The 20,413-nt window shown below is 47.0% G+C and overlaps 1 protein-coding gene across 1 annotated transcript in view; it reads right to left on the reverse strand.

Moving 5' to 3' along the window:
* Nucleotides 1–6,184: 6,184 nt before the first annotated feature.
* The window catches only part of MMP17 (matrix metallopeptidase 17), a 150,421-nt gene continuing 136,192 nt past the window's right edge, over nt 6,185–20,413 (reverse strand). Inside the window, exons 7-10 of the mRNA XM_083590239.1 lie at nt 19,555–19,637; nt 15,152–15,304; nt 9,155–9,412; nt 6,185–6,923 (exon numbers count right to left, since the gene is read on the reverse strand). Of these exons, the coding sequence (XP_083446365.1) occupies nt 6,598–6,923; nt 9,155–9,412; nt 15,152–15,304; nt 19,555–19,637 (820 nt within the window). The 3' untranslated portion in view covers nt 6,185–6,597. The remainder of the gene's footprint in view (nt 6,924–9,154; nt 9,413–15,151; nt 15,305–19,554; nt 19,638–20,413) is intronic.

Here is a 20,413-nt window from a genome sequence, read left to right on the forward strand (position 1 = left end):
AAAGGTAAAGGACCCCTGGATGGTTAAGTCCAGTCAAAGGCGACTATGGGGTTGAGGCACTCATCTCGCTTTCAGGCCAAGGGAGTCGGCATTTGTCCACAGACAGCTTTCCGGGTCATGCGGCCAGCAGGACTAAACTGCTTCCGGCACAATGGAACACTCTGACAGAAACCAGAGTGCAAGGTATTATAAGAATTTTAAGGTCTTTTATATATATAATAAATGTTCATAAATGTGCCAAACAAACACCTACATATATATATATATGAACCACATGTCAGAAACCCACAGAAAAAGTCCTGAAACCATTTTGACTTTCCCAAATTGACCTCAAATATTTCTCTGCAAGGGAAGCTTCTCCATTGTCTCTTTCCTCACAAATCCTGTCTCAAGGGCACATTTAAGATATGAATAGGGTGAGCATGTGACCTGTGACCTGGATTCAGGAATTAAGTAGTTATAATAACAAAAGAGTGGCCAAAACCCAGGTAATGCAATCAGGTAATCTGGCAGACAAGAGATAAACAACACACTCAGAATTCTGTTTCAGACGGCCTCCGGTGACGTATATCTGCTGGAGACCACCTCTTTCTGTGATGTATATCTGATGTACTGGAGAGTGGTCTTGGGCTACACCCCTTCTGTGATGTATGTATGATGTTTCTGGGGGCTGGTCTTGGGCTCCAGGGCAGGCCATTTAAAATGTCTATATAAGGGCTGGCACAGCTTTGTTCTGGGTTACTCCTCGAGTGAGGACCCTGTTGCAACAGCTTTAATAAAGATCAGGCTTACTAGCTGCTTTGCTTCTCAATAATCTCTGGTTGGCCTCTGTTATTTTCTCCTACCGATAGGGAACCCACTTAAGGACTCTATCTGGGCTCTCGTGTACCCCATAAGCGAAAAAGGGCAGACTTTGTTTACAACAACGGAAATGCCGTTTACCTTCCCATTGCAGCAGTACCTATTTATCTACTTGCACTGGCATGCTTTCAAACTGCTAGGTTGGCAGGAGCTGAGACAGAGCAACAGGAGCTCACGCCATCACAGGGATTCGAACCGCCGACCTTCCAATTGGCAAGCCCAAGAGGCCCAGTGGTTTAGACCACAGCGCCACTGGGACTGGCAGCTATTGAGAGCCTTACTCTCCAGGAAACTGAGCAGCAAGCCGGGGATAATCATATAAATGGATGTGGAGGGCCTCTGGGCAAAGGCAAATTATTTTCACACCCTTTCTTTGCAACACATTCCAGGGGCAAAGGAGGCTCTGGTGCCTTCAAGTGCTGTATAGGGGAGAGAATTTGAAAAAGTTCAGTTTTCCCCTCATTGTTGCATGTCAAATGCCTCTTGCAAGTCTGGGAGCCCCACTCTCCTCTTTTGTGTTGGACTGCACTACGGAAAGGTCACCCAGTTCCATGCAGAGATTTTCCAGGAGGCCTCGTTGAGTTCCCCCTTACCCCAGATAACCAAGCTCTCTCTCGAATGTTTACCTCATTAAAGTGCAATGCATCTTATCAGCTCTCTCACTAAGTGCATTTTCCAGGAACCCTTCCAGCTGCACTGGTTGTGCTGATTCCGAGAGTTATTGACTGACAGTTAGAAGCCCAGGTCTTCCTGAGGTGGCAAATCATACGGACACGAGAAGAGCCTTCCTGGATCAGACCCATCCAGTCCAGCATCCTTTTTTCACAGGTCCAGAGCACAACAACCCTCTCCCTGCTTGTGATTTCCAAGCAACTGGTATTCAGAGAGATCCTGCCTCTGACAGGCGAGATAGAACGGTTGTTTTTTTAAGGGTCCTTGAAACTGTGAGAGGTTTCCTAACAGCTCTCAGCACCCATAGCAAACTACATCTCCCAAGATGCTTTGGGGGAAGGCCATGCCTGTCAACGTGGTAAACAGAATGCTTTAACTGTCTGGTGTGGATGTGATCAGGTTGCTTCCAAAGCAATCTGTTCATTGAGCCTTCATTCTGACTTGAGGGGAGGTTAGAGGATGTTGTGTCAGGCAGATGTGTGCAGAGGAGGGCAACCAAGATGATCAAGGGTCTGGAAACTTAAGCCTTATGAGGAACGGTTGAAAGATTTGGGTATGCTTAGCGGGTGGCACTGTGGTCTAAACCACAGAGCCTAGGGCTTGCTGATCTGAAGGTCGGTGGTTCGAATCCCCACGACGGGGTGAGCTCCCGTTGCTCAGTCCCTGCTCCCGCCAACCTAGCAGTTTGAAAGCACATCAAAGTGCAAGTAGATAAATAGGTACCATTCCAGCGGGAAGGTAAACGGCATTTCCCTGTGCTGCTCTGGTTTCGCCAGAAGCGGCTTGGTCATGCTGGCCACATGACCTGGAAGCTGTACACCGGCCAATAAAGCGAGATGAGTGCCGCAACCCCAGAGTCGTCCGCAACTGGACCTAACAGTCAGGGGTCCCTTTACCTTTAGCCTGGAGAAGAGGAGACAGAGGAGACATGATCGTCATCTTCAAATATCTGAAGAGTTGTCAGATGGAAGATGGAGCAAGTTTGTTTTTCTCCTGCTCCAGAGGGTAGGACTCGAACCAATGGCTTCAAATTACAAGAAAGGTGATTTCAACTAAACATCAGGAAGAACTTTCTGACAAGAGCTGGATGGGCTTTTCTTGGAAGATGGTGGACTTTCCCTCTTTGGAGGCTTTTTAAAGAGAGGGTGGGTGGCCATTTGTCACAGATGCTATGATCCCTGCATTGCAGAGGTTGGACTAGTTGACTCTCATGGTACCTTCCAGTTCTATGAAGTGGTATCCCACACTTACCAGCACCTCTCTCTGTCACTTCTTCTGTTGCAAAAAGTCCAGTCTTTTTAGAAAGAGGATTTGTTGTGCAAGCAACAATAATTGTGCACCTTGAGTTTATCATTATGCCACCTCAAAATAGTGACAATATGGAAGCAGTCTGTTTCTCTTTGCCCTGAATTGACCCCCTTTTTCTGCTTGGGGGGCTTTTGGAACGAGACTTGTAAAAGACTTTGCTCCATTCCATTTGGAGCTGCAAAATTGACAGCACTTAGAAGCAAGTCAGATGTCTCAGTGTTCTTCCTAAGTGTCAATTCTGTTAGCGTAAAAGTCAACTAGCCAAGAAAGAGATGGACAGAGCTGTTGCTTAGCAACCAGTTAAGAGTGGCGTGATTTTCACTAAGGTATACCATGCTGTGATTGGCTGTATTGTTCTGAGGGAGTTGTCCCTGTTTGTTTTAGCTCAAATGTCTTCCTGCTATGTACAAGGCCTGAACTAAGGAAGACCAAACCCTTTCCTTTCAAGTTATATGCTGTTATTGTTCAGGTTGCTCAGTAAAGCATTATAAGGATTTCATTTCCCTCTGCAGTCTGCGTTCAGTGACTAACACTCTGCCACCTGCTAACAAAATCTGTCAGGTCTTAAAAAAAAAAAAGCGCACTACAGCTGGCTGTTGAGATGAGTCTTGCCAAAGTTCCTGAAATACTTACTAGCATGGGAGACTTGCCTGACCATACATTGCATGGAGGAGCAGAAGGGAGCAAAGAGGCCAAAATCAAACATGTAGGAAGAGAGCTGGATCACAGACTGATTTAGGACAATCAACATGATTCTGTAAAGAAAAAGACTACTTCTGTAATTTATTTGTTGGCTTGTTTGTACTCCTTATTGTGGGGCAGTTGCCTTTGGTGATATATTTTTTGTGTGACTTTGCATTTTGCTAGTCTATCACTACCCTGTGTATTGTTTGTTGAAGTGCCCTTTGTACTGACATTGAGCTCAGGGGGAGGCATTGCCTGTCTGTTTCCTTCCTGCCCTGTGGAGAGCACAGCGTACAGAGTTTACAGAGAGGGATAGTATCTCTAGTCGGGGTACAGTCAGCGCTATTTTTCTAGAAGAAGAGGTGCCGGAACTCACCACAAACTCCTCCCTCGTTCTCTTAGAACAGCAATGGCACCCACTTGAAAAGTGCCTGAACTGAGTTCAGGCTGGGTTCCAACTAAAATTCAAGGCATATTCTGAAATTTCCAGGCATATTCTGGCATCTGGTGTTGCTAAGGGACCAGTCTCATTCTCTCTCTTCCCTCACACACTTCCAGACCCTGTTAGAAACTGAGATATGAAAGCTGGCAGCTAAACGACACCTTAAGCCGAGGTTGTGCGTGCAACAATGGAATGTCCAGGCGCACTTTTTTATAGCAAGAATACAGTGCTGAAAATGAATGAACTGCAGCTAATATATTATGTTCACGTGGTCTGGTCTTTCCCCTGTCCACCCCCCCCAATATTCTTCAGAGGCAGTGGCGTAGCGTGGGGGGTGCAGGGGGTGCCGGCCGCACCGGGCGCAACATCTGGGGGGGGGGCGCGGAAGAGACTCAAGTGCTAAAATCCACGGGTTAGGGGGCGCAAATTACTTGCCTTGCCCCGGGTGCTGACAACCCACGCTACGCCACTGTTCAGAGGGTCTCTTCTCCAGTCTTCTGAGAGTAGCTGGAAGTGGGCAGGCAGAAAAAGGTCCTCCTTTCCTTCCACTCTGCAGTTTTAATCTGAAATCTTAGGCGCAGTGCTGTGCCCAGAGCTCAGAAACTGCTCACCCTAATGAAATTCCCCATCACAAAATGCACCTAGAACAATGGGAGTTTCAAACACTGCTTCCAGAGTTCCAGATTCAATGGCACAGTGGCAAATTTCAGTTGTGCAGTTGAAATTGATTTGGTGCTCTTCTGCAGCAAACCTTCTCCGCCCTCAAAACCAGCCTTTTTGCAATCTGGAAAGTGACTGGAAAAGCCATGGAAAGTGTGGGACAACGACGATTACTGGGCACAACAGTGTCTAATCTCCCTGCAAAAAAATCAGAACGAATCTTCAATAAACTGCCTATGTTGTCTAACCTCCACAGCAAACTTTGTGGGAACAAATCAGAGGGGATGTTCAATGAACAGGTTTTGCTCTCGCTACTGAATTCGGTTGTCTTTGCTGCCCCCGTCTGGAAAGAAATGAAAATTTTCAGCACCCCCTTTAACCTGGTTTTGAAACGAGGTGTCAGTTTTTTTAAGGATCCAGCTTATTTCTGTGATCATAAGTTGTTTAAAAGGACATGGGTGGTGCTGTGGTCTAAACCACTGAGCCTCTTGGGCTTGCCAATCAGAAGGTTGGCGGTTCGAATCGCCATGACGGGGTGAGCTCCCATTGCTTGGTCCCAGCTCCTGCCAACCTAGCAGTTCGAAAGCACTTCAAAGTGCAAGTAGATAAATAGGTATCACTCCGGTGGGAAGGTAAACGGCGTTTCCGTGCGCTGCTCTGGTTTCGCCAGAAGTGGCTTAGTCATGCTGGCCACATGACTCGGAAAAACTGTCTGCGGATAAACGCCGGCTCCCTCGGCTTGTAAAGCGAGATGAGCACCACAACCTCATAGTCGTCCGCGACTGGACTTAACCGTCAGGGGTCCTTTATCTTTACCTTTTTAAAAGCTGTTTAAAACTGCTTTTAATATTGTGTTTTAAAGTTGTGCAACACCCTGGGACTTCAGAGGGAAGGACAGGTAATCAATAACAGAAATAATATTGAGTCTACAGGCTGAAAACGCAGGGAGGTCAATCTGTGTTTCAGATTGCACGATGATTCACATCAGCATGGTGGAATGTGTTTCTGAGTAGCCTGCACTCGGTGGGCAGAGATGGGGCCTGGCTCTGTCTAGATAGCTTTACATTTTCAAATCAAAACACATCAAAATACAGGGTTTCTCAGGAAAGCACAGGGTAGGTGTGAATTGTGGCTACAATAATGCATGCACAGTTTCACAAGCCAGAGTTGGGGATGCACTGGTTGCAGGATTCCCAGTCGCACCTAAAGATGCCAGGGATGGCACTTGTGGGCTTCTGCACTCAAAGCATATATCCTACCACTGAGCTGTTGCCCTCCGCCAGCTGCATCTGTGATAGGAGCCTTTGAGGACGTCGCCACTTTCTGAAACAGATGTGCCAGGGCTAGATTTTTGGTCTCAGTCCTCCGCCCGTGGAACCGCAACCACATTTTTGTAATGGTGTCTTTACCCCTTTCCTTTTCACGATTACCATGCAAACAGAATCGGCCATCAACGTACCCAGCCTTTTGCCTCCCGCCCCTGCCCACTATAGCTGACAGCGCTTTACTTCTTGCTGTCTTTCAAATGTCCAAAGCAATATAGACCTCTAATGAATATTTCTGATGGCAAGATGAGAGTCTTTATTCTTTTTTGGGGTTGGGGGAGGGGGTGGTGTGGTGGGACAAGGAAGTGAGGAGACAAGGATGGCCGGGGAGTGAGAAACCCACAGATGCTGCTGTCGAAGCTCATTAACTTAAAATAACATTATTCTTTTTTTCATATTTTTTTTTTACAAAAATAACCAGAAAGGGGAAATAAAATAAAATAGAGGCTGTTCACTTCTCATGGAGAATCTGAAACATTTTCCTTCACGTTCCTAGGAATGTTAACTGTGTCGCTCATTTTAACGGCGTGTTGCATCCTGTGATTTTGTTCTTTGTTTTGCTTTATTTCTAAAAAAACTATTTCTTCCCTTTTATTTGCATCCCTGAATTGCTGCGGTATGTTCTGGTCCACCTGACACCCTCTGTCATAGCGATCTCTGAAGCTGTGCCGCTGTCCAAAGGCTGGCCAAGGCGAGGCCTACGCAGAGTCTGAGAGCTGAGCCGGATGAGGGCCACCCGGGAGAGGAAGACGTGCAGGAGCAGACCTCGCTCTCGGAGCGGCTCTCATCGTGGTGCCCCTGCCTGGACCGGCCCCCTGTCCTGCTGCTCTCGGCCGGCTCAGGCGAATCCGCCTGCATGTCGCTGCACACCAGCCAGTCTCTGGCAATGGATTGTGGGTAACCAGGCTCAGCTTCCAAGTCACTGTCCATGACTTTCCAGTATTCTTTTCCCTTGAAGAAGTAGGTTGCCCCTGGAAAAGGAAGCAAAAGGGGAACCTGAGAAGAGCCTATCTGTCACGGAGCAAGTCAGTCAGTACATCACACAGTTCAAAGCTGGAGTTAACTCTTTATTAGAAGAACATGATTTTCACAGACTTGGCTGGGTTTCAGGCCTACTGAGCACAGCAGCTCATACCCTGTAGGTCCTACGCCATGAGATAAGAAGTCTGCCATCCTACAGCCATCTATGTCTCCTTCCCTCCAGGGCTTCTTCCAAGCAATCAGAGACTGTGCCTGAGTGCAGCCTGTCTTTGCTCCACCCATTTCATCCCTCTCCTGGTTTTGGGAGTCAGAGGGAGGGGGGACCTTATTGCAGCAGCACGAGGGACACTTGTGACTCTTCATTAGCCTGATTCATTCCTGCCTCTTGACTTCCCTCCTCCCACTTGGCTGCTTCAGCTTCTGCCTCTGATTCTCGACTGCTGTCTGCCACATACTCCCCCAACTCACTGAGCCCTGTTACCCCTTCAGCTTCCGATAGCTCCTCTTCCTGGTCTTCTCCCTCTTCTCCCTCTGACCACACATCATTGTCCCACCACTGCTCCCCGGGCTCTAAGCTTTCTTCCGTTCATGGTTCCCCAGCTGGTTCCTCCCATCATTCCTCTTTGCATCCAACAAGTCCATGCCACTTGCTGGACCTGATTCCTCTAGTCTGGTCTCCTGTTCTTGCAGAGGACAACCAGATGCCTATGAGAAGTCCACAAGGAAGACTCGAGCAGAGTCCTCTTCCCTTGTCCCTATTCATTCATTCCCTTTTCTCAGAAACATGTGGACTGGAATTTTACTGTCTTTTCAGTGAAAGGGCAATAGCCTTGTGTGCAGAAGGCCCTAGGTGCAACCCGGCACATCTGGGCAGGGCTGGGTGGCACATCTGTCTGAAACCTTAGAGAGATGCTACTAGTCAATTTGGACCAGCCTTAGGTCCTCAGATGTTGGGTAACAACTCCCATCACCCCTAGCTATCAGGACCAGTGGTCAGCATCTGGGGACCCGAGGTTGGGAAAGGCTGCTATAGACAATAATAAGCTACCTGTAAATGATGGAGTTTATGGGAATTTAAGAAGAGTCTTGCTGGATCAGGCCAAAGGCCCATCTAGTCCAGCATCTTGTTCTCACATTGGCTGCCCAGATGCCTATGAACATACTCAGTAGCCACAGAATGCTAGCTGACCTCTGGGTGGGGAGTAAGTTAAGGGGCTGAGCATGCAGGACAGAATGTCGGTTGATCCTTGGGAGGGGGAATGGAATGCGGTATCCTGGCAATGGGCATGGCCGGTACCCTGCATAGATGTGTTCCATGTGGCAACCTTTTGTTGTAGGCCTTGCATGCATATTTGAAATACAGTGGTACCTGGGGTTAAGTACTTAATTCGTTCTGGAGGTCCGTTCTTAACCTGAAACTGTTCTTAACCTGAAGCACCACTTTAGCTAATGGGGCCTCCTGCTGCCGCCGTGCTGCTGGAGCCTGATTTCTGTTCTTATCCTGAAGCACAGTTCTTATCCTGAAGCACTATTTCTGGGTTAGCAGAGTCTGTAACCTGAAGCGTATGTAACCCGAGGTACCACTGTATTGCAAATTTTTCAATTTTAGTTTGAATTTGCAAACTGAAGGCAGATAGACACATACAGTGGATGCTCGGGTTGCGAATGTGATCCGTGCGGGATGCACGTTTGCAACCCCCAACGTTCGCAACCCGCATCTGTGCATCTGCGAATGCGCGGGTTGCGATTCAGTGCTTCTGTGCGTGCGCAAAGCGCGATTTAGCGCTTCTGCGCATGCACGACTGCCGAAACCTGGAAGTAACTCGTTCCGATACTTCTGGGTTTTGGCAGTCCGCAACCTAAAAAACCACAACCTGAAGCAGACGCGACATAAGGTATGACTGTACTTCATAGGTTCCATTACATATTCTCCCGCATACTAGGGCTGCCACCATTTAACCTGGCATCCTATGGACAGTTGGCCATTTCATGCCTCCATGGATCAAAACAATTAGGCTATCAAGAGGTTTGCTGTGACCACAGCAAAAGCTTGTGCAGCTAGTTACACGGTGTTAATTATTTTAATTATTAAATACAAGTCGGGAGGCACACACACTCGTTCTGGCCTTTATGTTGTAGCATTCTGAGCACAGGGCGAAGTCTCGCCAGCTTGATGTGCAGCCCCTCCCTCCTCCCGTTTGATCCAGTGCTTAACACTTACCGTCGGACCACCGCGTGGCATCATCCAACCCACTGGGGACCCCCTTCCACAACATGGTCTCCAAAGGATAGCCAGGATCCATCCTCCGCTCGTGGTCATCATAGCACCAGTAGAGAGTGTCCTTAAAGAAATAAGTCTTGTCATTCTGGGCCCAGGAAAATGCGGCGTCGATGCCTCCTGGCGGCAAGCCAAAATCCGAGATGGGCCGGGGGTAACCTTCCTCCACGTTATTGTCCTTGAAGACCCAGTATCTGTCCCCTGGGGAGAAGAAACAGACAGGTGGGTAGAAATGTCATTCCTGCTGCACAGCACAGAGCTAGCTTCTAAAAAAGAGAGAGGCTGTGGTAGTCTTTAGGTCTGAGTTCACAACGCTCCAGGAGGAGCAAATGCCCCAAAGTTAAGCACACACACACACCACTTGCTGAGGAGTCTGTTTTAATGAGGATGTGTGCATATGTCTGTGCTTTTCTACTGATGTTGTGTTTTATTGGCCAGAGGGAAGACATCCTTACCGGTGCATGAAGGCAAACATGTTCCCTTCTCACGAGTTTCTAGTTAATTCATATGTGACTTTAAACCACAAGAGGGCACTCTTTGTCTAGCAATCCAGCAAGCACTTGTTTGTAAGTCTCTCTAAGTTAACTTCACCCCTAAAAGCTGAACTATTTTGTTTGCTGTTCTCTACAGAGAAGAAATATGCTATTTCTCTCCTCAGCCACTCATTGTGCAGATAGTTCCTGCATGAATAAAGCCTTTGAGCTCCAAAACCTGTGAGTGATCTTTTCAATTTAACTCACTCAAGCTGTAGGTATGGAAAAACTAGAAGCATCACCTTACTCTTATATGCCTACTCAACTGCATCAATCCGCAGAACTGGACTGCTACAAGTGCCACACAATGTCCATTTCACACTTGTAAGGAGGCATCTACTCTTTGGAACTCCCTGCCAATTGACATCAAGCAGTCACCTTCAGTGTGCACTTTATAACACCTGCTAAAAACATTTTTATTCATGCAAGCCTATACATATATATGTTTTAATCTGTCTTTGGTTATTTTTTATTTTAATTATATTTTTAATTCCTAACTTCCTGTTTATAACTCTTTCAATGACAATTTTAATCAATTTTTTTTTAGCACCTGGAGGTTTTTTGTACAAGCAAGCGATATATAAAATTGTTAAATAAAATGAACTCAGCCTTTCCCAACTTGGTGCCTTCTAGATGTTGCTGGACTACAGTGCCCATCTTCTCTGACCAAATGGCCATTCTGGCTATGGCTGATGGATGTCCAACAGCATCTAGGGGGTGCTTGGTTTGGGAAGGCTGCAGGAACTAAACATATGTCCTCTAATGAATTTCTACAGTGTGTCTTCCTCCACAGCAATATTTTAGAATTTATATATTAAGAGATAGTAATGCATTTGGGCATAATGCTAGACCATGGTTTAGCCTCTCCACAGGATCCCACTTTTCGTCTCTGTTTCCTGCAGCCACAAGGAGGAGATCGGAAGCTTCTGCTGTGGTTATCCATTAGCTGCAACTTGGCAGGTTTTCCTAAACTGTGGTTAATCTTAAACATCCTTAATATCAGCTTCATAAACAATGGCTTGGCTTGTTTTCACTAATTAACCATAGTTTATTGTCCAGATTCAAATGACATGGCAAACTGTGGCAACTCAGAAATGGAAGCAAAGCTTTTCGATCTCAGCCTTGCAGCCAAGGGAAGCCTAGGCTTGTTCCAAACAAGCCCATTAGCTGGAAGAATGTTCCCAACTCGCTTAATGGCCACCCTTTGAGATAAATGCATTGAGATGGAAATGGGAAACCCATGGCCCTCCAAATGTTGTTGGAATACAACTCCCATCCTCCCTGACCAGGGACCATGCTGACTGAGGCTGATGGGAGTTGGAGTCCAAATCTCTAGCTCTGCTGTAAGGTAAACAGAGTCTACCTAGACAACTTGGAGACATCTGGAGGACTCAAGGTCAGGCAGGGCTGCTGTAAATTAAAATGCTGAGGCTCTTACTTAGATTATTAGCGGAAGATTTTGGAGCTGTGAATCTAAATTAGAAATAAATAGAAATTCTTTATTGTCACTGTACCACTTGTTTGGACGCGGCTGGCGCTGTGGGTTAAACCACAGAGCCTAGAACTTGCCAATCAGAAGGACGGCAGTTCGAATCCCCGCGATGGGGTGAGCTCCCATTGCTCGGTCCCTGCTCCTGCCAACCTAGCAGTTCGAAAGCACATCAAAGTGCAAGTAGATAAATAGATACCACTCCGGCGGGAAGGTAAATGGCGTTTCCGTGCGCTGCTCTGGTTCGCCAGAAGCGGCTTAGTCATGCTGGCCACATGACCTGGAAGCTGTACTCCAGCTCCCTCAGCCAATAAAGCGAGATGAGCGCCGCAACTCCAGAGTCGGTCACGACTGGACCTAATGGTCAGGGGTCCCTTTACCTTTACTACTTGTTTACAATGAGATTAAACAAGCCCCCCCCCCAATCTCTCAGTCCTTGTTACACTCTGTGTGCTGTTGTACGACCACCAACCCAGAACATCAACTACAATGTTGCTGTCTTCCATTCAGCAGCCTCATGGCCCATGGGTAGAAACTGTTTTTAACCTGTTGGTGCAGGCAGGAGATTAAAAAGGTGCTGGTCAGGGTGTGAGTCATCCCTGAGAATGTTCCTTGCTCTTCTGAGGCAACGGTCTCCTGCGATAACATCTAATGGACTCAAGGGACAGCCCATGATATCATCTGCTGTCTTCACCACCCTCTGTAGGGACTTTCTGTCCATGGCTGTCAAACCAGCGTACCGCACCATAATACAGTATGAGAGAACACTTTCTATTGTGGACCGATAGAAGGAAATCATCAGTTGCTGTCTAACTTTGTTCTTTTGCAAGCCCCTAAGGAAATGAAGTCTCTGTTGGGCCTTCCTAACCACCTGGGCTGTCTTGACCTTCCAAGTAAGATGGACTCCCAGGAATTTAAAGGAAGAGACTCTCTCCACACAGCCCCCCGATATACAAAGGGGCTAGCTCCCCTCTCTTCCTCTGAAAGCCCAACACCATCTCCTTTGTCTTGCCAATGTTTAGGTGCAGATTGTTCTCTGAGCACCATGTGGATACCTTTTGAACTTCCCCCCTGGACGCAGATTCGTCTCTGCCTGTAATTAAACCCATTATGGTGGTGTCATCAGCAAACTTAATAATTGCAGTAGATGGCAAAGAACACCTCCTTCTTAGCTGCATAGACTAGGGCTAAGACAACAGTATTGTCAGGTGTGCGGGAAAGGAGGACAAAGCCATCTCTGTCTCCTTCCACTGTTTTGGTTGGTTGGGGACCAAGGAGACTTCCCAAGGCTGTGTGTGTTTTGCCTTTCAGTTCTTGCTGGTTGTGACTGTCCTTTCCCGATTAGCCAGTGGAGGGCAGCATTGCTCAGTCAACGAGCCAACACCAAGCTCTGCTAACAATATCCTTGACACATGTATAATTCCATGTTTGTGTCATGTTTCCAATAAAGAGGACTAATCCCTCTCCCCGTCAACTCCTGCCATGCCATCTGATTTCAAGGGGAAGAAGACAAATATGCAGTTTCTTATTGTGTCAGTGACTTTACGCAGAGGCTTTCTAGGTGAGTGAACTGTGGGGAGTGTGCTCACTTAGCAGTGGAGCACACATTGGCAAGCCTGCGTGTAATTGCCACCATTCTCAGATGCTGGCAGAACAAGGTGTCTGGGTCAGAAGGAGGGGTGGAGGAGAAGTTTGGTTCAGTTTGCACTTAAAGGTGTGTGATTCATAAATGAACCAAAATGCAGCAGTCCTTTGAAACTTGCACTTTTCTGAATTTTGCAATGCAGTTCTCCAGCCAAGTGTCCTGGGCTGGTGGATGCAGAAGAATGGTGTGAGGAACGAGCTGGGAAACACCCAAGGGAAGAAGGTTCAGAGTCCTGGGATTGGTGGTGGGGCGATGATGAGTGGTCAGAGGCAGAAGAGGACTGGGAGAAGGAGGTAGCAGAAGAGGGAACAGGGTTTAGTGAGCAGGGAGAGTCTGTGGCAGAAAGAAGTCCAGAATCGGAGGCAGAAGCTGAAGCAGAAGAGGAGGGAGGCTGAGAGGCAGAGGGGAGTCAGACTAGTGAAGAGTAATGGGTGTTTCCTCCTCCTGCTGTGATAAGCTCCCCTTCTCATCGGTCTCCCAGAACTAGAATAGGCATGAAAAAGGCGGAGGAAAGGTTGACTTCAGGCAGGAACAGTCTCTGATAGCGGGGGGGGGGGGGAAGCCCTGGAGAAGAGGGGAGTTAGATGACTGTGGGAAGGTGGGGATTTTCAGTTTCGGAAACTGATCCATGGGGCAAGACGTACTGGAGACGAGCTGCTGTGCTCATCAGGACTGGCACTCCACCAAGTTCTTGCTAATAAAAAGTTAAGTCCAACCTGAACAGTGTGATTTATTGATCGGCTCACTCCTGTCATAAAAAATGAGGTGTACAAAAAACGATATGTACTGGAGTAAAGTGTGCACAAAAATGCATATCTGAATAAAAATAGCAAACAAAACTGCATTGCACTAGAAGAAGAGGAGTTTGGATTTGATATCCCGCTTTATCACTACCCTAAGGAGTCTCAGTGGGTGGCGCTGTGGGTTAAACCACAGAGCCTAGGACTTGCCGATCAGAAGGTCGGCAGTTCGAATCCCCGCGACGGGGTGAGCTCCTGTTGCTCGGTCCCTGCTCCTGCTAGCCTAGCAGTTTGAAAGCATGTCAAAGTGCAAGTAGATAAATAGGTACCGCTCTGGCGGGAAGGTAAACAGTGTTTCCATGTGTTGCTCTGGTTTGCCAGAAGCGGCTTAGTCATGCTGGCCACATGACCCGGAAGCTGTACGCCGGCTCCCTCGGCCAATAAAGCGAGATGAGCGCCGCAACCCCAGAGTCGGTCACGACTGGACCTAATGGTCAGGGGTCCCTTTACCTTTACCTAAGGAGTCTCAAAGCAGCTAACATTCTCCTTTCCCTTCCTCCCCCACAACAAACACTCTGTGAAGTGAGTGAGGCTCAGAGACTTCAGAGAAGTGTGACTAGCCCAAGGTCACCCAGCAGCTCCATGTGGAGGAGCGGGGAAGTGAACCCAGTTCACCAAATTACGAGACTACCGCTCTTAACCACTACACCACACTGGCTCCTGGGGGGAAATTGTTTTGCGAAAATGTGTAGATTAGGCAAAATTGCATTAGGATAAATTTGCAGTAAAATACTAATGAATTTGCAGCAGGACTTTATATATATATATATATAATCACAAATTGATGTGGCCATGTGAAGAACTGAACCTAAGATGGGGAAAAACAAGAAAGTGAAACTTACATTTCCCCCCCATCCAGAGTCGGAAGGAGTTGGTGAAATGTTGGCTGGAGGCATGTGGTGACAACACCCGGCACAGGCCAATGATGTCATCAATCCATGTCAAGCACTATTGGCCCCCACAGTGATGCTCTCAGGACAGGACTTGAGGGCATTTTGGAGTAAATGAAGTAATGAACATTACCATCTAAAGAGTGGGGAACCTGTGGCCTTTGAGATGTTGCTGGAGTCCAGCAGTAATCATCACTTCCCATTGGCTAGGCCAGTGGGATTTGGAATGCTGTGAATGTGTGGAATGCCACAGGTTCTCCACCCCTGATCTAAAAAGAGTTTTCCTTGCAAGACCATGCATCCCAAAGTCTAAAATTACCCAGGTGAGCCACAGCTCACCACAAGACATTAGCAACATGCAGCTGGGAAAGCCCAGGAGACTACTAGAGTGATGTTCAGCCTGATCATCTGGAATCAAATCAAAGCTTGTCATTTGAGACACGTAATTTTCTTCCAGCTGAGCAATCTGTACTCTAAAGCTTAGAGATGAGGCTCAAAGAGGCTTAAACACCGTGGGGGAACAAAGAATCTGGGAATGCCAAAGAGAGGGTCACCTACAACTGTGTCAAATGCTTTCTCTTACCTTTGAAGAACACAATCTTGTGGTCGTGCGTTCTCTCATAAACAGCATCCACGCTGTCCAGGTTCAGAGGCAGCCCCCGCCAGAAACGATGGATCTGAGCTGGCTGGAGGGAGACCAGATGTTTGTTGCGAGTCAGTCTCCAGAAGTATTTGCCTGGATGAAGAGGCATTGGTTAGTAGGAGATTGTTATGTACTGAGTTGAATAGGATCCAAAATGCAGCAATCTGATTGGTCCTAGAACAATAGGATCCAAAATGCAGCAGTCTGATTGGTCCTAGAACAATAGGATTCAGAATGCAGCAGTCTGATTGGTCCTAGAATAATGCAGCAGTATGATTGGTCCGCAGGAGCCACCCAATCCAGCTCCAGGTGGAAGTGAATCCACAACCTGTTTGGCCTATAGGAGAATCCCGGAATTAGCCAATCACATGCAGCACATTGTGTAAATAATGTATATAAAGCAGATATTTTGGGAGAACTTTCATTCCTCCTCATCACTATGAGCTGAATAAAGAGCATGAAATCCACACTCGACTCCGAGTATATTCCAGAGACGCAACTCTTTCTTCCCCAGGGGCACTTCTTCTTCTCCCTTGACAAATGTTATTGTTGCAGCCCTCTGAACAACAGCTGGTTGAAGGAAGCTTGTGGAACTTGTGGTCAGAGCCCGAACAGCCTTTGTGGTTTTGTTAGCATTCTCATGGGTAACCTCCTGTTCGATGCACATGCAGCAAAAATCCCATGGGAGGCGGGGAAATGCTTTGCTAACTCAAGACGGCCCTTGCAAGTCTGTATTCAAGGTGGCTTGGCTCCTTCCTGACTTCTGCAATTCCAACAGGTGGTGACGTAGTCTTTCAGAAAATTGGATCCTAGCCTAATAGTGCAGAAGGCAAAAGGGAGGGGGGGAGCCCACACCACAACCCCCTCCCTAAGCTCTTCAACATCTGCAGGGCAGTTCAATTTTTTTTCTTTTTAAAAATACAGTTGTAAGGATTTATTTCATCAGCTGGTAATTATGCACCACTTTGCATATTTGTTTTATATGACACGGGCCGATGCATGAATAATGCATTGGAATGCAGTCTGGATAGCAGCAATTACAAATTCTTTGAAGATGGTGGTTTTTTTTCTTTTTAAAAAGGACGGGAAAATTAAAACCTCAGCCTTCGAATTGGGTGCCCTTTGCATGTTTATGGGAAATGCATGCAATTAGATCGAGATGTTCTTTGCATCCCTAATGAAGCTTTTGCTACAAAAAGGGCAACTTCCCAATATTTCTGGGAGAAATATCGCCGGGTCATATCGTTCCTCCCCAGCCTCCCCCTCCGAAAACGTATTAAACACCCAAAGTTCAAAGTGTTCCAAAGCTAATTTGTCATAAATGCTGTCAGGAACACAGGGGAAGTGTAGCTTAGCGGGAGAGAATATGGTCTGCATGCAGAAGGTCCCAGTTTCTTTTCTGGATAACCTAATCCAGGTTTCAGGCTCTTTCCTACATAGAGAAGGGCAGGAGGAGCTCTGCAGGTGGCTGACTAGTTAAAAAGCTGCCAACCTCCAGAAGAAGACTATTATACTCTTTTGATGGCTATCTTTGCCCTTTCTTTGATTGCCTCCCTTGGGTCAATTTCTAGAGTGCAAGACGCACGGGACATGGGCCTGTCCTTTCATCACTTGCAAAGTACGATTTACGTGGGTGGCATTTATTATTCCTCCTCCCAGAGGAGCCAGCAAACTCCCGGCCTCACCATCTCCATCTGCAAAATGGGGCTAATAGTGCTGCTGTCCATTTCACATGGCTGCTATAAGGATGTCAGGAACTGGCTGGACACTGAGGAGTCTGGTGGTTGAATGCTGAGGAGTGGGGCACCCAGAGAAGTGGGGGTTGGAGACTGACTTGGAAGAAGGGATCGGTGATCCGTAGGAGCCTGTTACAGCTGGGAGATGAGAGTCAGAGACAGGAGAAGGTGCAGGACTGGAGAATGAAGAAGAGGTGCAGAAGGAGAGAGAGATAGCTCAGGCTGGTGTAGAGCCAAGGGCTTCCACACCTCCTCCTCCTCCTGACCTCACCTCTCCTGCCTCACTGTCTCCCAGGACCAGAAGAGGAGTGAAGAGGGAGGAGCAGAGGCAGTTTACAAGCAGGTTGCAAGCCAAGGTCAGGGGTGAGGCCTTTTAGTTGCGGCAACTGCCTCATTGGCTGCACACCTAGGAGAAGTTGGGAGACATAGGACTGATGGACATGCCTTTCCCTAACTTGATGATAAAGATTATATTCCTCGCTCGGGATATTTCGTGCCTGTTAGCGCCAAGACAAAGGGCTACTACTGTAATACTGAACGTGAAATGTTCTGAACACTCCATAAATACTAAATATGATGATACAGTTGTTGCTAATGATGATATATTATTATTATTATTGTTCTGGGGGGCGGTTCAGGCGGCGAAACGTACAAATATAATACGGGTTATGTCAGGCTGTCAGCAAGTGACGCTTGCTAGTACTGTACCCTACTAGAATGATAGTACACTGGAGGCAATGCATCCATGTAGGTTATTGGGGCAGGAAGAGATTAATATACAGTATATATAAGATCTAGAATACGTGGCTTAGTTAATCTCTCTTAAGAACCATGATAAGTTACAAAGAACAAATGGGTTGTCTTACATTGAATGATGCTGATTGCCTTTCCGTGATTTGCATTTAGCATTTGGATAGTGTTTGTAGATTTATAAACAGGTGAATTTTTGTAGTGGCTTTTTTTTTAAAAAAATAATAAAATAGAATGTTTTATTCAAAAACATTATTCCTAATAATCATATATTGTCGTCATCAGAAAGAAGACTACAATGAAAGCAGAGGTGGCTTGGAACGAATGCTTTTGCAGTCAGAAAGCATCTTAGCCAAGGAACCATTGGAGAGTCTCCAAATTTTGACTGCACAAGAGCTCTCGCGGGAGAGCAACTGAAGGCGAGGCTGTACCCAGGCTTCTCTGCTTCTCTTCCTTTTTTCACTCCCGGACACGTCTTGCGAGCAGCTGTTGCAGAGTGTGATGCCAGATGGGTTGCATCATTAAGGCACACATAGCTGGAGTGTCAGGGACTTGAACAGAGCCTCAGGCTGGGGAGACAGAAGCCTTAGGGAAGGAGCGGAAGGGGCCTCATCCAGCCTGGTGCCAGCATCCTAGAACAAGCATCAGGGCCTTGGCAGGGCTTGCTGGTACTGCCATGGGGCTCCTGTGGCTGCTGTAGCTCTTGCCTCTGCCTTGCTCATCTATGGCAGCAGCTGGCGGAGACTAGAGAGGTGACCCTTGCTTAGGGCTCACACACTAGAAGTTGCCAATCACCATTACACCAGCCCTGCCCCTACATGCAGACCATTGATTCTTCTAATCAGGGCTGTCTACATGGGTGGCACTGTGGTCTAAACCACTGAGCCTCTTGGGCTTGCTGATCAGAAGGTCCACGGTTCGAATCCCTGTGACGGAGTGAGCTCCCGTTGCTCTCTCCCAGCTCCTGCCAACCTAGCAGTTCGAAAGCACGCCAGTGCAAGTAGATAAATAGGTACCACTCTGGCGGGAAGGTTTCCATGCACTCTAGCTTCCGGCACAGTGTTCCGTTGCACTAGAAGCGGTTTAGTCATGCTGGCCACATGGCCCAGTGTAGGAATGATCGCTGGGTGCGGAGCACACTCCCCACCCGCAGGCAGCCTCAGCTGTCTGCACTCGTGACCTTGGGGTGTGGGGCACACTCCCCCTCACAGATAAAGCCACAGCTGTCTGAACATCTTGCCCTCTGTCTAACCTTTTGCGGTCTCAGTAGTCTGCGGTGTCCTGTCTGTGACCTTTGTCTCTGAGACCTTTGTCTCCTTCGTCATACACTGTGCAAGGGGAAAATGACGCGGTGGAAACAGGTGCCAAAATAGCTTTGTACCACCCCACGATCTCGGGACTGGAAGATGTGTAAAGGTCACAGCCCAAAATGTATCTGCCTGGGTTTGCATATTGTGTCAATAAAAGGAGCCTCCACAGAGCTGGACAGCAGCTTGCTTGCAGCTCACCTGTGCGTAGCTCACCTGCATTATCAACTCCTGCCTCATGTCCTTCACTTCAGCCCAGAAAGCTGTCTGTGGACAAATGCTGGCTCCCTCGGCCTGAAAGCGAGATGAGCGCCTCAACCCCAGAATCACCTTTGACTGGACTTAACTGTCCAGGGGTCCTTTAGCTTACCTTTTTTTTACACTGACTGGCAGTGGCTCTCCAGGGTTTGAGGCAAGGGGCCTCTCCCAGACCTGCCTGGAGATGGCAAGCATTGAACCTGTTATGATCGTTCCCCAGCTAGTGTGGCCTGGAAGGAAACCCCAGCAGCGTGCTGTTGTTGTTTTTAAAGGAAAGGAGCCACATGCTCACCTTTGAAAAAGAAAGCCTCTCCTCGAATCTGAGCCACTGCGTCAAAATGTGTGTTGCATCTGTTGGGCACGTCTCTTCTGAGCCTAGGGGAACACAAAACAAAACGGCGTTGCTTATCATTCGTGATGTCATAGGTTCTGTCCAATCAGGCAGGGCTACCCAAAGCTATCAATAGCTAGGGCACAGTTGTTGCTTTTGCTCCACCGTGCGGAACACTTCTTTATTGCACTCAAAAATGAGTTTTAGTTTCTTGATTATCTCTGAGAATAAGGGGCATTCTCCTTGCTACTGCAAGAAAGCCAAGGGCACCAGCTCTAGGAAATTCAATCCCTGGCATCTTCATTAAAAAAAATCAGGTTGTTGTGATTTAAAAATAAAATAAAAATGGCAGATGAAGATGATGGACTATATGGAACTTGCCAAACTGACTGGGAGACTCTGAGACCAGAGAGAAGAGATGGTGGAAGAAGATTGGAAGAAGTTTAAAGAATATTTGAAAAAAAAAATGTTAATATTTAAATCTTAGAATAGCTTTGGAAGTGGATAGAGGCTGTAGGGTTAGAAGTAGAAGACAGCATATTTTAAAATAGTATTATTTGTAAGTGACAAAATGTGAAGATTTTTATGGTAAAAGTAAACGTGATTAAAAAATGATTAAAAATTAGGATATATGTAAACTGCTAAAGATGAGGTAAAATGAAAATCAGATGAGGGGACTTGGGGAAGCTCATCTAACAATGTTTAGAAAAAATAAGGATAATACAAGAATTTGTTTGTATTGTTTGTTTTTCTGTTTGTGTTGTTTAGTTGTGTTATAAAATGAATATTTTTTTTTGAAAAAATAAAATAAAATAAAATA

This window comes from Podarcis filfolensis, assembly GCF_964270895.1.
Source record: "Podarcis filfolensis genome assembly, chromosome: 16".
In the NCBI taxonomy this organism is placed as follows: Eukaryota; Metazoa; Chordata; class Lepidosauria; order Squamata; family Lacertidae; genus Podarcis; species Podarcis filfolensis.